The sequence below is a fragment of the Littorina saxatilis genome, linkage group LG17 (assembly GCF_037325665.1).
Source record: "Littorina saxatilis isolate snail1 linkage group LG17, US_GU_Lsax_2.0, whole genome shotgun sequence".
Taxonomy (NCBI): domain Eukaryota; kingdom Metazoa; phylum Mollusca; class Gastropoda; order Littorinimorpha; family Littorinidae; genus Littorina; species Littorina saxatilis.
In genome coordinates, this window is record NC_090261.1 from 2,495,215 (window position 1) to 2,512,135 (window position 16,921).

Below are 16,921 nucleotides of genomic sequence, written 5' to 3' on the forward strand. Positions count from 1 at the left end.
GACTTTCACTCTCAACTTTATAATTATATCTTTAACTTGCACTCAGAACCCGGGGGGTTGAACTTGTAGGCTTGCAACGAACTGATCCGTCAGTTACGTCTTCCCTCCACATCTCTCTCTCTCTCTCTCTCTCTCTCTCTCTCTCTCTCTCTCTCTCTCTCTCTCTCTCTCTCTCTCTCTCTCTCTCTCTCTCTCTCTCTTTCTGTGTCTGACTGTCTGTCTGTCAGTCTCTCCCGTTCTCTCTCTCCGAGTCTCAGTTTCTTTTTACATTTAGTCAAGTTTTGACTAAATTTTTTAACGTAGAGGGGGGGAATGAGAGATCCTGAGTATGGTATCTCCAGACGGTTTTTTTTCAGTTTTTTTTTTATAAATGTCTGATGACGTCATATCCGGCTTTTCGTGAAAGTTAAGGCGGCACTGTCACGCTCTTATTTTTTTAACCAAATTGGTTGAAATTTTGGTCAATTAATCTTCGAAGAAGCCCGGACTTTGGTATTGCATTTCAGCTTGGAGGCTTAAAATTTAATTAATGAGTTTGCTCATTGAAGTTGTCATTAAAATCGATTTTTCGCAAACATATTTAAAATTGATTGCATCGTATTCTTCATCACATTCTGAATCTAAAAATATATACATATGTCATGTTTACTCTTAAAATGTGATCACAATTAACGAAAATAGATTAACTAGTCTTACGATTAAAATGTAAGAAATCGATCCAAAAATGATTTCATCTTATTCTTTATCATTTCCTGATTCCAAAAACATATAGATATGATAGGTTGTATTCAAAACAAGCTCAGAAAGTTAACAAGAATACAGAAAAGCGCGCTTTCCTGCTTTATAGCACAATACGCTACCGCGCTAATCTGGCGCGTCAATATCACTACGTTTTGCACGTGGAAGGTGAGCGATTTCCTTCACGCGGGGATTGACGAAGCTGTACTGCCTTGGTGAAAAAATACAGTGCGTTCAGTTTCATTCCGTGTGTTCGACAGCTTGACTAAATGTAGTAATTTCGCCTTACGCGACTTGTTCTTAGTTAGCGTGTAGTGCTGTTCTACATGTTTGCAATTCATTGACGCAAACTCGAACAGACAGGTGTAATCCTAGACGAGTGTAAGGAACGAGTTGTTCATGCCGAGTGTAGCCCACTGGTCATGTATCACCTGTAACGTGACAGCTGACCGCCGGCGACACCGGGTCGTCCCCCTCTGGCCACGCTTCTCGGGTCACTTGGAGTCCCCGGCCCAGTCTCATTTTTCAGGGGATCGTGGGGCATTGTAGGTATATCAGGTACGGTGGAACCCCCTTTTCAAGACCCCCCCCCCCCCCGCCCGAATTAAGACTTCCCCCATTTTAAAACCATACTTTTTCACATTTTCTGTTTCGCTATGCTATGCTAGATTTCTATTATGCAGTACCAGTGACTATTTTGGAACATGACATTTTCTGTTTAGAGCCTCTGTGTGTGCCTGTATGTTGGTGTGTGTGTGTGTGTGTGTGTGTGTGTGTGTGTGTGTTTTGTAACTGTTTGCGTGCGCTGTGTTTACGAGCGTCAGTCAGTCAGTGACTGTGTTAAATATATTTATTAGGCCTAAAAAAAAAATAGGTGTGGTTACGGTAACCCGCCCTACCCTATTTCTAGGGGCCGACCCTATAACTTTTTATTACATTTGTCAAAAAACACACACACAAAAACGAGTGCAGAAAACGCAATGAAAGCGAAAGCGCTCGAGTCGCACACTTATTTTCCTGTCAAGTAGGTTTAATTTGTACACATTAGAAAAAAAAGTTTAAAAAAAAAAAAGTGATTGCCTACCTTCCTACCCTATTTTTGGGGGCTATGTTACCGTAACCACACCTATTTTTTTTTGGCCTTATGCTAATTGTTTAAATGCTCATGTGATAAGTGATCTTAGTAGTTTACTTGTGTTGAATTATGCGTTATGATCGTGTGTTTGTGTTATTACAAATCCGATGTGGTGCCGGAAGAAACATTTCCATGTTTATGTAAAATGAAAATGGACATTAAAGTTTTCTGATCTGATCTGATCTGATCTGATCTGATCTGATCTGATCTGATCTGATCTTAAATATACCTCCATGTAAAGACTCCCTTTTTTTAAGACCCGAGTTGTTGTGATCTTTGGAGGTGCCACTGTATTTGTCAGTCTTCAGTTGCTGTTGTGCTTTACCTGTGGCCTTACCTCCACCTTCTAACAAGTACAAGTCCCATTAGCAAGTTTCATTTACACAACTGAGGGTGTCTCCGCTGAGTTCTGCTCGGAGAATCACAGCTAATCAAATCAACTCCGGTGTCTTGTATAGGTACTGTGAGAATTAAATGTAGCCACCCTGTATGGGTATTGTGCATACTGTGGGGGGGGGGGGGGGGGGGGTGTCTTCCTGGCTTTCTGCGCTTGATAATAATCAAGTATATGTACATATATACCCGTATAGCGGTAGAGAGACAGAGACAGACAGACAGGGGGACCGAGATCGTACAGATACACTCACTAAATTATGGTTTTTTTCTTCTTCTGTGTACAGGTCTTCTCCTTGCCAGAGAAAGATAGTCATCTGCTGAGGACCAGCCACTTGTCACTAGGATGGATTTTGTCACGGAGGAAAACCTGATTCGCCTGAAAGTGGGCATGTATGGGGCACTGCTCTTCTTCTCATTCTTCACCATCATTGCTGTACCGGTCACCACGGTACGTGCAACACACATTGTACATTTAAGGTCTACTCCGCCTAGTAAAGACAGTTTGCTTCACTATCTGAGACCCGGTCAGGCTTTACATGGGATAAAACAATCGCTCCACTTGGTCGCATTCCAAAAACAAGAGGCGAAGCCATCAAGGCTCACGTAAGAAATCGACAAACAGTAACACACACACACACACACATACCTACACATACACATACACATACACACACACACACACACACACACACACACACACACACACAGAGAGAGAGAGAGAGAGAGAAAGAGCATAGGTGAAACTGTGCAAGAAAGCGAGACACTAGATCACTGCCCTGACTCTCTTCCCACACTGTGTTAAGAAAATTTTCTTCCCGACGCTTCCGTCATCTGCTTCAGGGGAAATTCAAAGAGGTTGGTGAAGCTATTTATCTCTATAAATGAAGTATTACGAAGTGTTGCACATCGAGATAGGTCAGGTTAGTTCTGTTAGTGTCTATACTTAATGCCAATGGGTTTTTGTTTATGTATGGGGGATGACACAATCTAACAAGTGAGAAAGGTCATGTGCAAAAGGTAAGTGCACGATCGGAGAGACGACACAGAACGTGAGCATCGGGTGGACGTCACGACGTGAAAAACGTCACAGCGGGTGTACGACACGCTAACATTCGGTCAAATCGGGTGCACGACACACAAATCTGCAGGAATGATCACATTCTTCTTACGATTACAGCTGTTTGCGGGGGACTACAACTACGACACTTGGCAGGATTGGTGCAGACATGTTTAGGTTTTGGTAGAATGTATTAGCATTACTTACAAGACGCGTTTTCCTCACGATTTTGCGCTCGAAGCGACAAACTTTGCAGCTGTGCAGCGACGGGTCCGTCATTCGGCCGATTCACGGGTAAAATACGCGAAATACAAACCCGAAAAACCCATTGGCATTAAGTATAGACACTAACAGAACTAACCTGACCTATCTCGATGTGCAACACTTCGTAATACTTCATTTATAGAGATAAATAGCTTCACCAACCTCTTTGAATTTCCCCTGAAGCAGATGACGGAAGCGTCGGGAAGAAAATTTTCTTAACACAGTGTGGGAAGAGAGTCAGGGGTGTGTAGATCTAGATCTGTCTGTCTGCATGTAGCCTACTTACAGGGACACGACTGCCAACTAGTCTCGCTCGGCCCGCTCAAAATAATAATGACCGAGACTTTCAGTACTTCCTTCGCGTGACGTCTAACCCTCTTATGACATAATGTGACGTCAATGTAATGTGACGTCTTCAAATGTTAGAGTTTCTACCACAGACATACACACGCACGCACGCACGCACGCACGCACATACGCACGCACGCACAGACAGACAAAGTTACGATCGCATAGGCTACACTTACGTGAGCCAATAAACAGCCTGGCTGATCTCTGTGCGCACAGTTTTTTTTGTGTTGGTATGTGACCAAGCGGAGGGATGGTCGTATCCCAAGTAAAGCCTGGCCATATCCCAAGTAAAGCCTGGCCATATCCCAAGTAAAAGCCTGGCCATATCCCAAGTAAAGCCTGGCCATATCCCATGTAAAGCCTGGTCATATCCCATGTAAAGCCAGGCCATATCCCATGTAAAGCCTGGCCATATCCGAGACAGAGAGAGACACTGTTTTACGAGGCGGAACGAGCCTTTAAAGAGAAGCTTTGTGACACAGAGTTACCTGCCATGAAAGCACACCATAGGGACCAACCAAAACTGTCCCCACGTTGCAGGTGTTCTGTCATGACGGGTGTATTAAGGTCAAGGGAGTCGACATAAAGGCGACTGAAAGAGTCCTTTTTTGGAAGGCGTCCTCTCATTGGATCGGCCTCACATGGCAGGTACCACTGTGGCTGGTATTACAGTGTAACCGTGTGCCGAAACACTACGATCACCTCGGGAAACGAAGTGCAATCAAACAGGATTGAAAATGTTAGGGGTAATTTCTTAGCCCTATAAAAACTGTTATGCAAACCCGAAGGTTTCCATGAACATAGAGACAATCGGAAACTACAAGACCCCATCACAAACAGAACTCTACAATCCAGAGGTGTTGACTTAAAGGCCAACAACTCGGGTGCAGAGTCTGCTGTGAAAGGAGCGGTAGCCTCCCCTGTCACAACAGAATCACACATATTCATACACATGTAATTAGTGCAGGTGAAAATATCAGTTGGTCAATCCCACACCTTTGCATTTCCTGTTTTGTCCATCAGGTGAATGCATGAGATGGTCATATATATATAGTATTTGTGCATTTTCATTTCAATAAATTACATATATGTAAAACTGGAATCTGATGTTAATGTGCAAACAATTAAGTGTGGTCAAAATTTTTTATCCAAATTAAGCCATCAATTTCAACTTTCTGTTTAAAACTTTTGTTTTTTGTATCCTGTATTATGAATTATTTGTATTTTGCTCGATTCGTGTGTCTTTGACAATAAAGTATTGCAATTGTGAATTATTTGTATTTAAATTAAAAAAACAAAAAATTCTTAAGAAATTTGGTCATCTAAATTGTCTTGCTAAGAATAGTATTGAAAATAATAGTGTCTGCAATAATGCAGGACTAACTGTGGTGTTCTCTTGACAGAACAACATAGGGGGATGTTTCCTCTACAGGGATGCGACGACTGGGTTTGGATCGGCGTCCAACTGCAACTATGCGGTGGCCATGGCAGTGATGTTTGGGCTGATGTATGCCCTCTTCAGGCTGCTCGTCTGCATCATGCTCATGCTGGGCAAGCTCAACACTGAGTATGTTCTGTGCTTCAGGCATTGAGGGAATGATAAATGGGTTGATTTTTCTTTTTCTTTTGATGAATGAAGAACAAATCAAGGATGAGCCATGATGGTGTTAACATTTTTGTCACTGACCGTCGCGTCCAGAGCTTTTGTCTTTTGTTGCTGTCTTACCTGTTTCAACTGATCGATGCAGCTACATTATTTTGATAAATCTACACTGTTATTTATTTAGACGTATACGATGTTGAAAGATGTACTATTATAAATGTTTTTCAAAATTGGCTGCATGTTGTTTGAATTGACTGTATGTTGCATGGCGTGTATGTTGTTGGAATTGACTGCATGTTGCATGGATTGTACGTTGTTTGAATTGACTGTATATGTTGTTACAGGTTCGTGTTGCTGACAGACCTGTTCCAGCTGATCTACACGGCCGTGGACACCGTGGCTTGCTTCCTCGTCTTCATCTCCGCCTGCATCCTGTCCTCGGGTATCAACTCTGGATGTGACGTAGTCAATGAGTGAGTCACTGCCATGGACGGATGATGTATAGAAATGCTTACACTTTGTCACCTTCAAGGGCCTGTACAAAAAGCTTTAGGTTAATTAATTCCAGCTTTGCCTCCAAGACCAGTCAGCTGTATGAACTACAAAAGCATTGTGATTCAGCCTGAAAATGAAGACTTGGACAATTTTATCTACAGCCAGTACAGAAAAGAACTGCTTTAAGTTTTATCTACAGCCAGTACAGAAAAGAACTGCTTTAAGTTTTATCTACAGCCAGTACAGAAAAGAACTGCTTTAAGTTTTATCTACAGCCAGTACAGAAAAGAACTGCTTTAAGTTTTATCTACAGCCAGTACAGAAAAGAACTGCTTTAAGTTTTATCTACAGCCAGTACAGAAAAGAACTGCTTTAAGTTTTATCTACAGCCAGTACAGAAAAGAACTGCTTTAAGTTTTATCTACAGCCAGTACAGAAAAGAACTGCTTTAAGTTTTATCTACAGCCAGTACAGAAAAGAACTGCTTTAAGTTTTATCTACAGCCAGTACAGAAAAGAACTGCTTTAAGTTTTATCTACAGCCAGTACAGAAAAGAACTGCTTTAAGTTTTATCTACAGCCAGTACAGAAAAGAACTGCTTTAAGTTTTATCTACAGCCAGTACAGAAAAGAACTGCTTTAAGTTTTATCTACAGCCAGTACAGAAAAGAACTGCTTTAAGTTTTATCTACAGCCAGTACAGAAAAGAACTGCTTTAAGTTTTATCTTCAGCCAGTACAGAAAAGAACTGCTTTAAGTTTTATCTACAGCCAGTACAGAAAAGAACTGCTTTAAGTTTTATCTACAGCCAGTACAGAAAAGAACTGCTTTCAGTTTTATCTACAGCCAGTACAGAAAAGAACTGCTTTAAGTTTTATCTACAGCCAGTACAGAAAAGAACTGCTTTCAGTTTTATCTACAGCCAGTACAGAAAAGAACTGCTTTCAGTTTTATCTACAGCCAGTACAGAAAAGAACTGCTTTAAGTTTTATCTACAGCCAGTACAGAAAAGAACTGCTTTCAGTTTTATCTACAGCCAGTACAGAAAAGAACTGCTTTCAGTTTTATCTACAGCCAGTACAGAATAGAACTGCTTTCAGTTTTATCTACAGCCAGTACAGAAAAGAACTGCTTTAAGTTTTATCTACAGCCAGTACAGAAAAGAACTGCTTTAAGTTTTATCTACAGCCAGTACAGAAAAGAACTGCTTTAAGTTTTATCTACAGCCAGTACAGAAAAGAACTGCTTTAAGTTTTATCTACAGCCAGTACAGAGAAGAACTGCTTTAAGTTTTATCTACAGCCAGTACAGAAAAGAACTGCTTTAAGTTTTATCTACAGCCAGTACAGAAAAGAACTGCTTTAAGTTTTATCTACAGCCAGTACAGAAAAGAACTGCTTTAAGTTTTATCTACAGCCAGTACAGAAAAGAACTGCTTTAAGTTTTATCTACAGCCAGTACAGAAAAGAACTGCTTTAAGTTTTATCTACAGCCAGTACAGAAAAGAACTGCTTTCAGTTTTATCTACAGCCAGTACAGAAAAGAACTGCTTTCAGTTTGTTGGGCATGTGAAAGACTGTTGTGTTGATTGAACATTGGAAGCAAAACAAAACCAAAAAAGTATTACGAGTACGACCCTAGTTTTAGTTGTCTGCCCTGTGAATGCAACACCAATAAAAAAAACTGAAATGGGTGTTCCTTTGCTGAAATGGTATTTGTCTTTTGAAAAAGGATCCTTTCACTTGCATTGCATGATCTGCCGGTTTAGGGTGGTCATTGTGTTTTCTGCAGGCACATTTTTTTGCCAATGATGCAAATATACATATACTTCAGCTGCTGTGTACCGTATTTGACGGACTACAAGCCGCGACTTTTTTTAAAAAAAAATCGCATTGCGGCTTATAAAAAGATGCGGCTAAAACGTTACCTAAACTTGAATAGCATTCACCTAATGGAAGTCGCCGGAGATTTTTATTTCGTTCGATTAGCGATTACCGGTACTTTATTAGCTCTCTACTCAAGACTCGGCGCTTTTCTCTTTCTTTCGCGAATCTTCGTTTGTCAACAAGTCGTCGTGACAAGATAGCGTACAGAGAAACACCGGATGTATCAGGATCTCGCGCGCGCGACTGAGATTTCGTTTTTTTGTGTCTCGCGATAGTTGGAGGAGCGAGAGCCGCCATGTTGTGTTTTTGTCTGCTCGAAATGTGCGCAAAAGTCGTAAATCATCCCAAAAAAGCCTATTCCGGGCGGGACTACATGTGTGTGTTGGTTACAAATTGTGTGTGTGATATTTTTCTTCAAACTTTTTCACTTTTCTTCTTTGTTTCACTTGTTTATTCTCGGAGCCGATTTCGCCAAAGTACCGTACTTTCGTTTGCCTGTTTGGTTTGATTGATTGACACGATCTGATTATATTTTTTTCGACGGCGGCTAATATAGTGACGCGGCCTATACGTGGCTCGTCCCAATTTTTTTGTTAAAAGTCGGGGGTGCGGCTTATAAAACGGTGCGTCTTGTAATCCGTCAAATACGGTAGTTAGTTGTTTTAGTGTTGGAGTTTTGTCATAGAGTCTCCTTTACTTTCCTGTCAGCTGCTGTGTAGTTAGTTTTTTTAGTGTAGGAGTTTTGTCATAGAGTCTCCTTTACTTTCCTGTCTAGCTGCTGTGTAGTTAGTTGTTTTAGTGTTGGAGTTTTGTCATAGAGTCTCCTTTACTTTCCTGTCAGCTGCTGTGTAGTTAGTTGTTTTAGTGTTGGAGTTTTGTCATAGAGTCTCCTTTACTTTCCTGTCAGCTGCTGTGTAGTTAGTTGTTTACCCCCCGCGGGTTAGGGGGAAGAATTTACTCGATGCTCCCCAGCATGTCGTAAGAGGCGACTAACGGATTCTGTTTCTCCTTTTACCCTTGTTAAGTGTTTCTTGTATAGAATATAGTCAATGTTTGTAAAGATTTTAGTCAAGCAGTATGTAAGAAATGTTAAGTCCTTTGTACTGGAAACTTGCATTCCCCAGTAAGGTCATATATTGTACTACGTTGCAAGCCCCTGGAGCAATTTTTTGATTAGTGCTTTTGTGAACAAGAAACAATGAACAAGTGGCTTTATCCCATCTCCCCCCTTTCCCCGTTGCGATATAACCTTGAATTGTTGAAAACGCGGTTAAACACCAAATAAAGAAAGAAAGAAATGAGCCTCCATTTTAAGACTCAACCTCATTTTCTCAGATTATTGGAGGTCCAAAAGGCGGGTTCCCCTGTAACAACCATTAAGCAGGCACCAAATCTGACACTACCCTCCGGTAATTGTGAAAATACTGCTTACTTTTTTCTGTGTTAAACATGCGTGTCATTTCTATTTGTTTCAGCTGCTCCACCCTGAAAATAAGAGACGATGACTATTTGTTTCAGCTGCTCCACCCTGAAAATAAGAGACGATGACTCTATTTGTTTCAGCTGCTCCACCCTGAAAATAAGAGACGATGACTCTATTTGTTTCAGCTGCTCCACCCTGAAAATAAGAGACGATGACTCTATTTGTTTCAGCTGCTCCACCCTGAAAATAAGAGACGATGACTCTATTTGTTTCAGCTGCTCCACCCTGAAAATAAGAGACGATGACTCTATTTGTTTCAGCTGCTCCACCCTGAAAATAAGAGACGATGACTCTATTTGTTTCAGCTGCTCCACCCTGAAAATAAGAGACGATGACTCTATTTGTTTCAGCTGCTCCACCCTGAAAATAAGAGACGATGACTCTATTTGTTTCAGCTGCTCCACCCTGAAAATAAGAGACGATGACTCTATTTGTTTCAGCTGCTCCACCCTGAAAATAAGAGACGATGACTCTATTTGTTTCAGCTGCTCCACCCTGACAATAAGAGACGATGACTCGGTTGCGTCCAGGATGCACACGGCTGAGGTAGGACAAGAAAAAAAGAGCCTTCCTTATACTCACACACATGGGCGTAAATCTCAGTATATATAGACAGACACAGGAAACCAGTTCTCTGCTGTAAGCAGTAAAAGCCATGTGGATACTATTGCTATAATTAAGGAATACAACCTGAAAACCTCGTGCTTTCTTGGAATAACTGCCTGCTTCTCTTGCTTTAAAAAATAATGTGTATACATATACCAGGTCATCAAGACAACACTTTTCCGTCCGTTATTCCAAACCTGCCAACTGAGTTAGTTGAAGTGTTTTGTCCTCTCTAACCCAGTGAGCTTGTAAGGAAGGAGTAGTTTTTATTTTGGAAGTAAGTAGCTCACCCAAGACAGGTAGTCAGCTGCCAGCGCACAAAAGAGCAGTCAAGGAGGCAAGCTCCACAAGCAAATGTGTAGATTTTGTGTGAGAGAGATCGAGAAAATAAGATCCATTTTTACTTTGAGTGGAGTAGAGGTTGAATGAATTGATTACACGTACCTGAAGCCTTTGACTGAGAAAAGACTACTCTACATCAAGGTCAGTCTGTCAAGGAAATAATTGAGAATTTTTCCTGTTTGATTTTTTTAATTCTCTCCCCTTGACTGTGACAGATGATAGCAATTGCCCTTGGCTAGAAAATATGACTTTATTTGAACTAAGTTGTAATTTCTGACTATTTCAAATGAAGGTTCTATGAAAAAAAAATCAAAATGTTTATGGAACGTTTAACTATATATAGACAAACCAAAATGTTTACAAATACGTCAACCTAATAGTATTTGTAGTGGACTGACGTGCAAAAAATAATGAGACAAAAAAGGAAATTGGCTGAGCAGGTGGTAAAGTCCATCTCTACATCAAGATGGTGACAGTCAAACGTAGAAAGTTGTGTTTGTTTTGTCTCAACATCACAATGGGAATATACAAGCCAACCAAAATTATGGATTGAGATGACATACACAGTGCATTCTGTAGGAAACTGACCGTTTTCAACAACAACAAATTGACATCGTCGTGGAATTTTGTTGCAACTCATTTTAAACAACTTTTCAGGAGAAGGACTAAACTGATTATTTTTATTTTGAAATATTGTTTTTATTCATTCCTGGTATGGATAGAACGAAAAAAGAATGTAAAATCATGCATTGTCAATCATATTTAAGAGAACATTTCTTATGGAGCAGGGTTTACTTAAATCTAAAGCACAAAAACAATAAAATCGCAAAGAATCAAATTACGCCAAAATTCCACGACGACATTGTAATGAATAGTTACCCACCGGTTTTCCATGCAGCATAACACCGACATATTTAATTAATTCTGAGCCTGTCTGAGCATTTGCTACCTGACTCAAAACACATCACTCATCCATGAGACAGTTAAATGGGGTGAAGAAGGGTTAGCAAACTGTTATAGGAAACTTAAGTGTCCCAATATACCTGACATTCTATTGGGGTAAACTGGGTATACAATTAACTAACAGTTTGTTTCCAAAGTGACTGGACTGAAATAAACCAAAGTGGCACTTAAAATGTCAGCACATTTCTCCAACTCTGCCCATATATTCTTCAAGTTTTCTTGGTTTTTTTTTCATTTTGTTTCAACAGTTGATTGTCTTGTGTGTGTCCACCAGGCGGGTATTGAGATTGTTGATTGTCTTGTGTGTGTCCACCAGGCGGGTATTGAGATTGTTGATTGTCTTGTGTGTGTCCACCAGGCGGGTATTTAGATTGTTGATTGTCTTGTGTGTGTTCACCAGGCGGGTATTTAGATTGTTGATTGTCTTGTGTGTGTCCACCAGGCGGGTATTTAGATTGTTGATTGTCTTGTGTGTGTCCACCAGGCGGTATTTAGATTGTTGATTGTCTTGTGTGCGTCCACCAGGCGGGTATTTAGATTGTTGATTGTCTTGTGTGCGTCCACCAGGCGGGTATTTAGATTGTTGATTGTCTTGTGTGTGTCCACCAGGCGGGTATTTAGATTGTTGATTGTCTTGTGTGCGTCCACCAGGCGGGTATTTAGAGTGTTGATTGTCTTGTGTGTGTCCACCAGGCGGGTATTTAGATTGTTGATTGTCTTGTGTGTGTCCACCAGGCGGGTATTTAGAGTGTTGATTGTCTTGTGTGTGTCTACCAGGCGGGTATTTAGATTGTTGATTGTCTTGTGTGTGTCCACCAGGCGGGTATTTAGATTGTTGATTGTCTTGTGTGTGTCCACCAGGCGGGTATTTAGATTGTTGATTGTCTTGTGTGTGTCCACCAGGCGGGAGCGTGGATCAGTTTCATCCTGTGGCTTTTGCTGGCCGCCATCGGCATTTTCTGGCTCTTCCGCCAGGGGAAGATACCCTTCCTCTCAAGACCTGCCGCAGGCGACGGAGGCACGCAAGGGGGAGCAACTGCTCCCGCTTCCAACATGGACACTCCCCCCGCCGTTGATGCAGAGTCCACCAAGTACTGAGGCTGGCAGTGAATTACCTCCCTTGTTGTTGTGCACACCATTGTGCTTAGTGGTGTAACTGAGTGGGTTGTGTGAGTTTGTTTGACTTAGTCATTTTGTTGAAGAGAGGCAGTGTGTTGGTTTGTGTGTGAGCTAGTGTGTGTGTGTGGGAGTGTACATGTGTGTGTGTGTGTGTGTGTGTGTGTGTGTGTGTAACATGCATCTAATCCTACTGATGTCCTGCTGCTATTTGAGATTGTTGCTGTTTGTTGATGGTAGTGATGATGATGATGTCATTGACATTGCTGCTATTTGAGATTGTTTTTGTTTGTTGATGGTAGTGATGATGATGATGTCATTGCTGCTATTTGAGATTGTTGTTGTTTGTTGATTGTAGTGATGATGATGATGTCATTGCTGCTGAATAGGAACTAAGGAGTGAGAAATTCAAAAAGTTGTTCTTTTTTTCTTAAATCAAAAGTGAATACACCAGAAGACATTAAAATATCCAGTATGAGCATTGGTGGTTGTATGTAAGTGTTCTCAAGAAAATCCCAAATTGCTTTTTGATACAAGCAGGAGTAGCCTTTGTCACAATATTTGAACAGTTTCTCAATCGAAACGATGGCAGGTAAGTATAAGTGTGGAATTATTGACTTAGAAGATTGTCGGTAAGCTTTCTTTGTCTTGAATACGCTTTATTCTTGTCAATCTATAGGTACAAGATCTTGCAGTGATTTTTTAATGCAAGTATTTGGCCATAATATATGTGTAGATTTATTGGCTGGTCAGTGCCTGTGACACAGCTCCTTAATTGTAATACCCTGCATCAACCTGCTGAGTAATTGATCAAGTGCAGTCTCGTGTAAGAAGATGCATAGATCAAATTTATTTGTTTATTTCAAGAGACATGGCAAACTACTGTTGTGACCCCCCCCCCCACACACACACACACACACACTATTGGCAGTAATTAAGCAGATGAAATACACAAGACATCCCACATTTATACATAAGCACCAGAACACACACATACACACATAAACTGGGATGTTTATATTGAGCTTCATGTGCACAAGCTACACAAAAAGTTCACCAGTTCAATACAGTGGAACCCCCCATTTTAAGACCCCCTCCTTTTTAAGACCCCCCTCCTTTTTAAGACCCCCCTCCTTTTTAAGACCCCCCTCCTTTTTAAGACCTTAAGACCCCCTCCTTTTTAATACCCCCTCCTTTTTAAGACCCCCTCCTTTTTAAAACCCCCCTCCTTTTTAAGACCCCCTCCTTTTTAAGACCCCCTCCTTTTTAAGACCCCCTCCTTTTTAAGACCCCCCTCCTTTTTAAGACCCCCTCCTTTTTAAGACCCCCCTCCTTTTTAAGACCCCCTCCTTTTTAAGACCCCCCTCCTTTTTAAGACCCCCCTCCTTTTTAAGACCCCCTCCTTTTTATGACCCCCTCCTTTTTATGACCCCCTCCTTTTTTTGTTGAATAAGGTCTTAAAAGGGTGGATCCACTGTAGCCCAAACTATTTGACTTTAAAGAATTTTTTTTTTTTAGATATGGATCAAAATATTAGTTTTGCATGCATGAAGAATGTCTTATACGTTGAACTTTGGAATGTGTGTTTGAGGTGTGAAATTGTGAGTTCTTTGCTTTGTTTGCTGTTATTTGTAGAATTCCTAAAGAAGAAAGAATGGTTTCTCATTAAGAATGTCCACTCGTAGTCACTGTTTCTCATATCATTATGACTATATAATTATATATATCATACATAGACACAGTCTGTTTATATTTGTTGTATAAGTCACGTTATGGGTGACATTGTTTATCATTTAAGAACAAAGGGATCGAACAAAATAACATTTTTACCCTATACTTAATTTTTTATACATTGTACACACTGGCTGCATTGACAGACAAATCAAATGCTCAAAATGTACTTCTTTCCTTTAAAAATATCACACATTTTAATCATTGTTGACAAAAGTATTAGATCATGTCATAATTATGCCATGCATGGATCGAACTCATTCATGTACAATTACAATGCCGTCAGTCTTCCCGCAGTGGGGCACTGCGGTTATGAAATTAAAGGCCCCTCCTGTTTTTGGAACCGCAGGAGCTTTCTAGTTTGCTGTTAGGTAGATTTTTGGTTCCTCTTTCCTGTGATGCTCTCTTTTTCTTCATGAATTCTTTTCTTTTTTCTGCCTTCTTGCTCATTCACCTGTATTTTTTCCAAAAATCTCTTCTCTTGCCGCTTGTCTCGCGATTCATGTATAGTTTAATCTGTTAGTGTTCTGATGTAAGTCCAGCAGTAGATAGGTTAAGCCTATTTTAACATACTGGAAACTGGTAATCTTCCAGTAGGTATTAATTTAGTTTTACTAAAGCCTGCTGGGACACAAGTAATGGGTTAGTGCATTTGTAAACAGGAATCGCTTGACAAGTGGCCCCCTTCATCCCCCCCTTCCTCGTCCTGATATGGCTCTGCGTAGTCGGCTGGACGTTAAGCAACAAATAAACAAACAAACAAACAAGCCGTCAGTCTCTGTGACTTTGCTCAGAGACACTAGCTATTGTACACAAAACCTCATGCACTATACCAAATGTTGATGGACTTTTGGCAGGGTATCTGATCAGACAAAGGCAATGCCAATCAGGTATGTCCCGGGCATTGGCACGTAGGTAATGCTGAAGAATGGGAGTCTAACTACAGGTTTGCTTTGTGTGGCCTTTTTGTCTGTGTAAGACGATGAAAAGACCAACAGACATACAAGTTGTTTCTGATCTGTTAACACTTCCCCCACAGGCACATGACTGACACATGGGAGTAGGAGAAATGGCTGTTCTTGATGTCTGTTTAGTCTGTATTTATGAATGGGGAAAACAGATTCTCTTCTGGTTCCTCTCAGGAGTCTTTCAAGTGCCTGTGGAGCATGCGTTGGGGTTTTACAATTGGAGCATTGTGTTGTTTGTTTTCTTGTTTTTGTTTTTATTGTTTCTGTTGTTGCTGCTGTTGTAGCGAAATGTCCGGAAATTGTGCATGTGTATTTTACATGGTATTATTCCCTCCAATGAGTCGTGCCTTATTTCTTTGTGATATGAAGAACACCATTCACATCAAAGAAGCTTACATTCACCATGGATTATCTGATAATATACTTTAAATTCCCTTTAGCTTGAATGCCTTTTCAACTTACTTTGGTAAATCTCAAAGGTTCTGAAGTGTCAAATCTGTCTTTGTTTGCCTGAGTTGATCAAACAAAGAATGCTTGTTGACATTTTAAGCCATTTCACATTGAAGAAAGTAGCTTATTTGCGAGTACATGTATTTTGCTACATTGTGGAATTTTATGAATGCAATCTCAGAAAGTGAGTATCAAATGTGTGAGAACAAATTGCTGACATACAGTTTGGGGATTTTGTAAAAAAAAAATTTGAGGGTGTGATGACACCTTTTATACTTTATATTGATTGCACTTATGAGCAGTCAGTTTTGAAATGGATGGTTTTGCATCCACAGCACTCTTGTTACTCTGTGCATTATTTCTTTCTCATGTTTTTACATTGGTATATGGCAGGGTCTGTTGTCCTTTGTCATGAACAGACTGGTTGTTTGTGTACTGCATATTTTATTCCAATTAAACAGGATATTTTAAACAATATTATCTTTGAATAAAGTGTAGTGAATTTATGCATAATCCAGCATTGAGTTTCATGAATTACAGCCAAAGAAAATCCTTCAATCATTCTCCTTCTCTCCCTGTCTCTGTCTGTCTGTCTGTCTGTCTCTCTGTCTGTCTGTCTGTCTCTCTCTCTCTCTCTCTCTCTCTCTCTCTCTCTCTCTCTCTCTCTCTCTCTCTGCCCCGCCCCCTTTCTCTCTCTTTCTCATCCTTCCTCTCCCTCTATGTCTCATTTTCTCTTTATTCCATTCCCATGCAGTGTCTGTGTCCCTCCATCTGTCTCCAAGACCTGTTCTGCATGCCTCTCATCCCCCCTCCCCCCCTCGCCCTCTCTATTTTATACCTCCGGCCTCTCTTCGTGTGTGTGTGATGTGTGTGATGTGTGTGAGAGAGTGTGATGTGTGTGTCTGTGTGTGAGAGAGTGTGATGTGTGTGTCTGTGTGTGAGAGAGTGTGATGTGTGTCTGTGTGTGAGAGAGTGTGATGTGTGTGTGTCTGTGTGTGAGAGAGTGTGATGTCTGTGTGTGAGAGAGTGTGATGTCTGTGTGTGTGTGAGAGAGTGTGATGTGTGTCTGTGTGTGAGAGAGTGTGATGTGTGTCTGTGTGTGAGAGAGTGTGATGTGTGTGATGTGTGTGAGAGAGTGTGATGTGTGTCTGTGTGTGAGAGAGTGTGATGTGTGTCTGTGTGTGAGAGAGTGTGATGTGTGTGATGTGTGTGAGAGAGTGTGATGTGTGTCTGTGTGTGAGAGAGTGTGATGTGTGTGATGTGTGTGAGAGAGTGTGATGTGTGTCTGTGTGTGAGAGAGTGTGATGTGTGTGATGTGTGTGAGAGAGTGTGATGTGT

The 16,921-nt window shown here is 40.8% G+C and overlaps 1 protein-coding gene across 1 annotated transcript in view; it reads left to right on the forward strand.

Annotated features, from left to right (window-relative positions):
• The window catches only part of LOC138953609 (transmembrane protein 179B-like), a 29,483-nt gene extending 13,387 nt beyond the window's left edge, over positions 1-16,096 (forward strand). The window contains exons 2-6 of the mRNA XM_070325480.1: positions 2,554-2,717; positions 5,345-5,508; positions 5,889-6,017; positions 9,893-9,953; positions 12,222-16,096. Coding sequence (XP_070181581.1) covers positions 2,613-2,717; positions 5,345-5,508; positions 5,889-6,017; positions 9,893-9,953; positions 12,222-12,416 — 654 coding nt within the window. The 5' untranslated portion in view covers positions 2,554-2,612 and the 3' untranslated portion in view covers positions 12,417-16,096. The remainder of the gene's footprint in view (positions 1-2,553; positions 2,718-5,344; positions 5,509-5,888; positions 6,018-9,892; positions 9,954-12,221) is intronic.
• Positions 16,097-16,921: the final 825 nt, after the last annotated feature.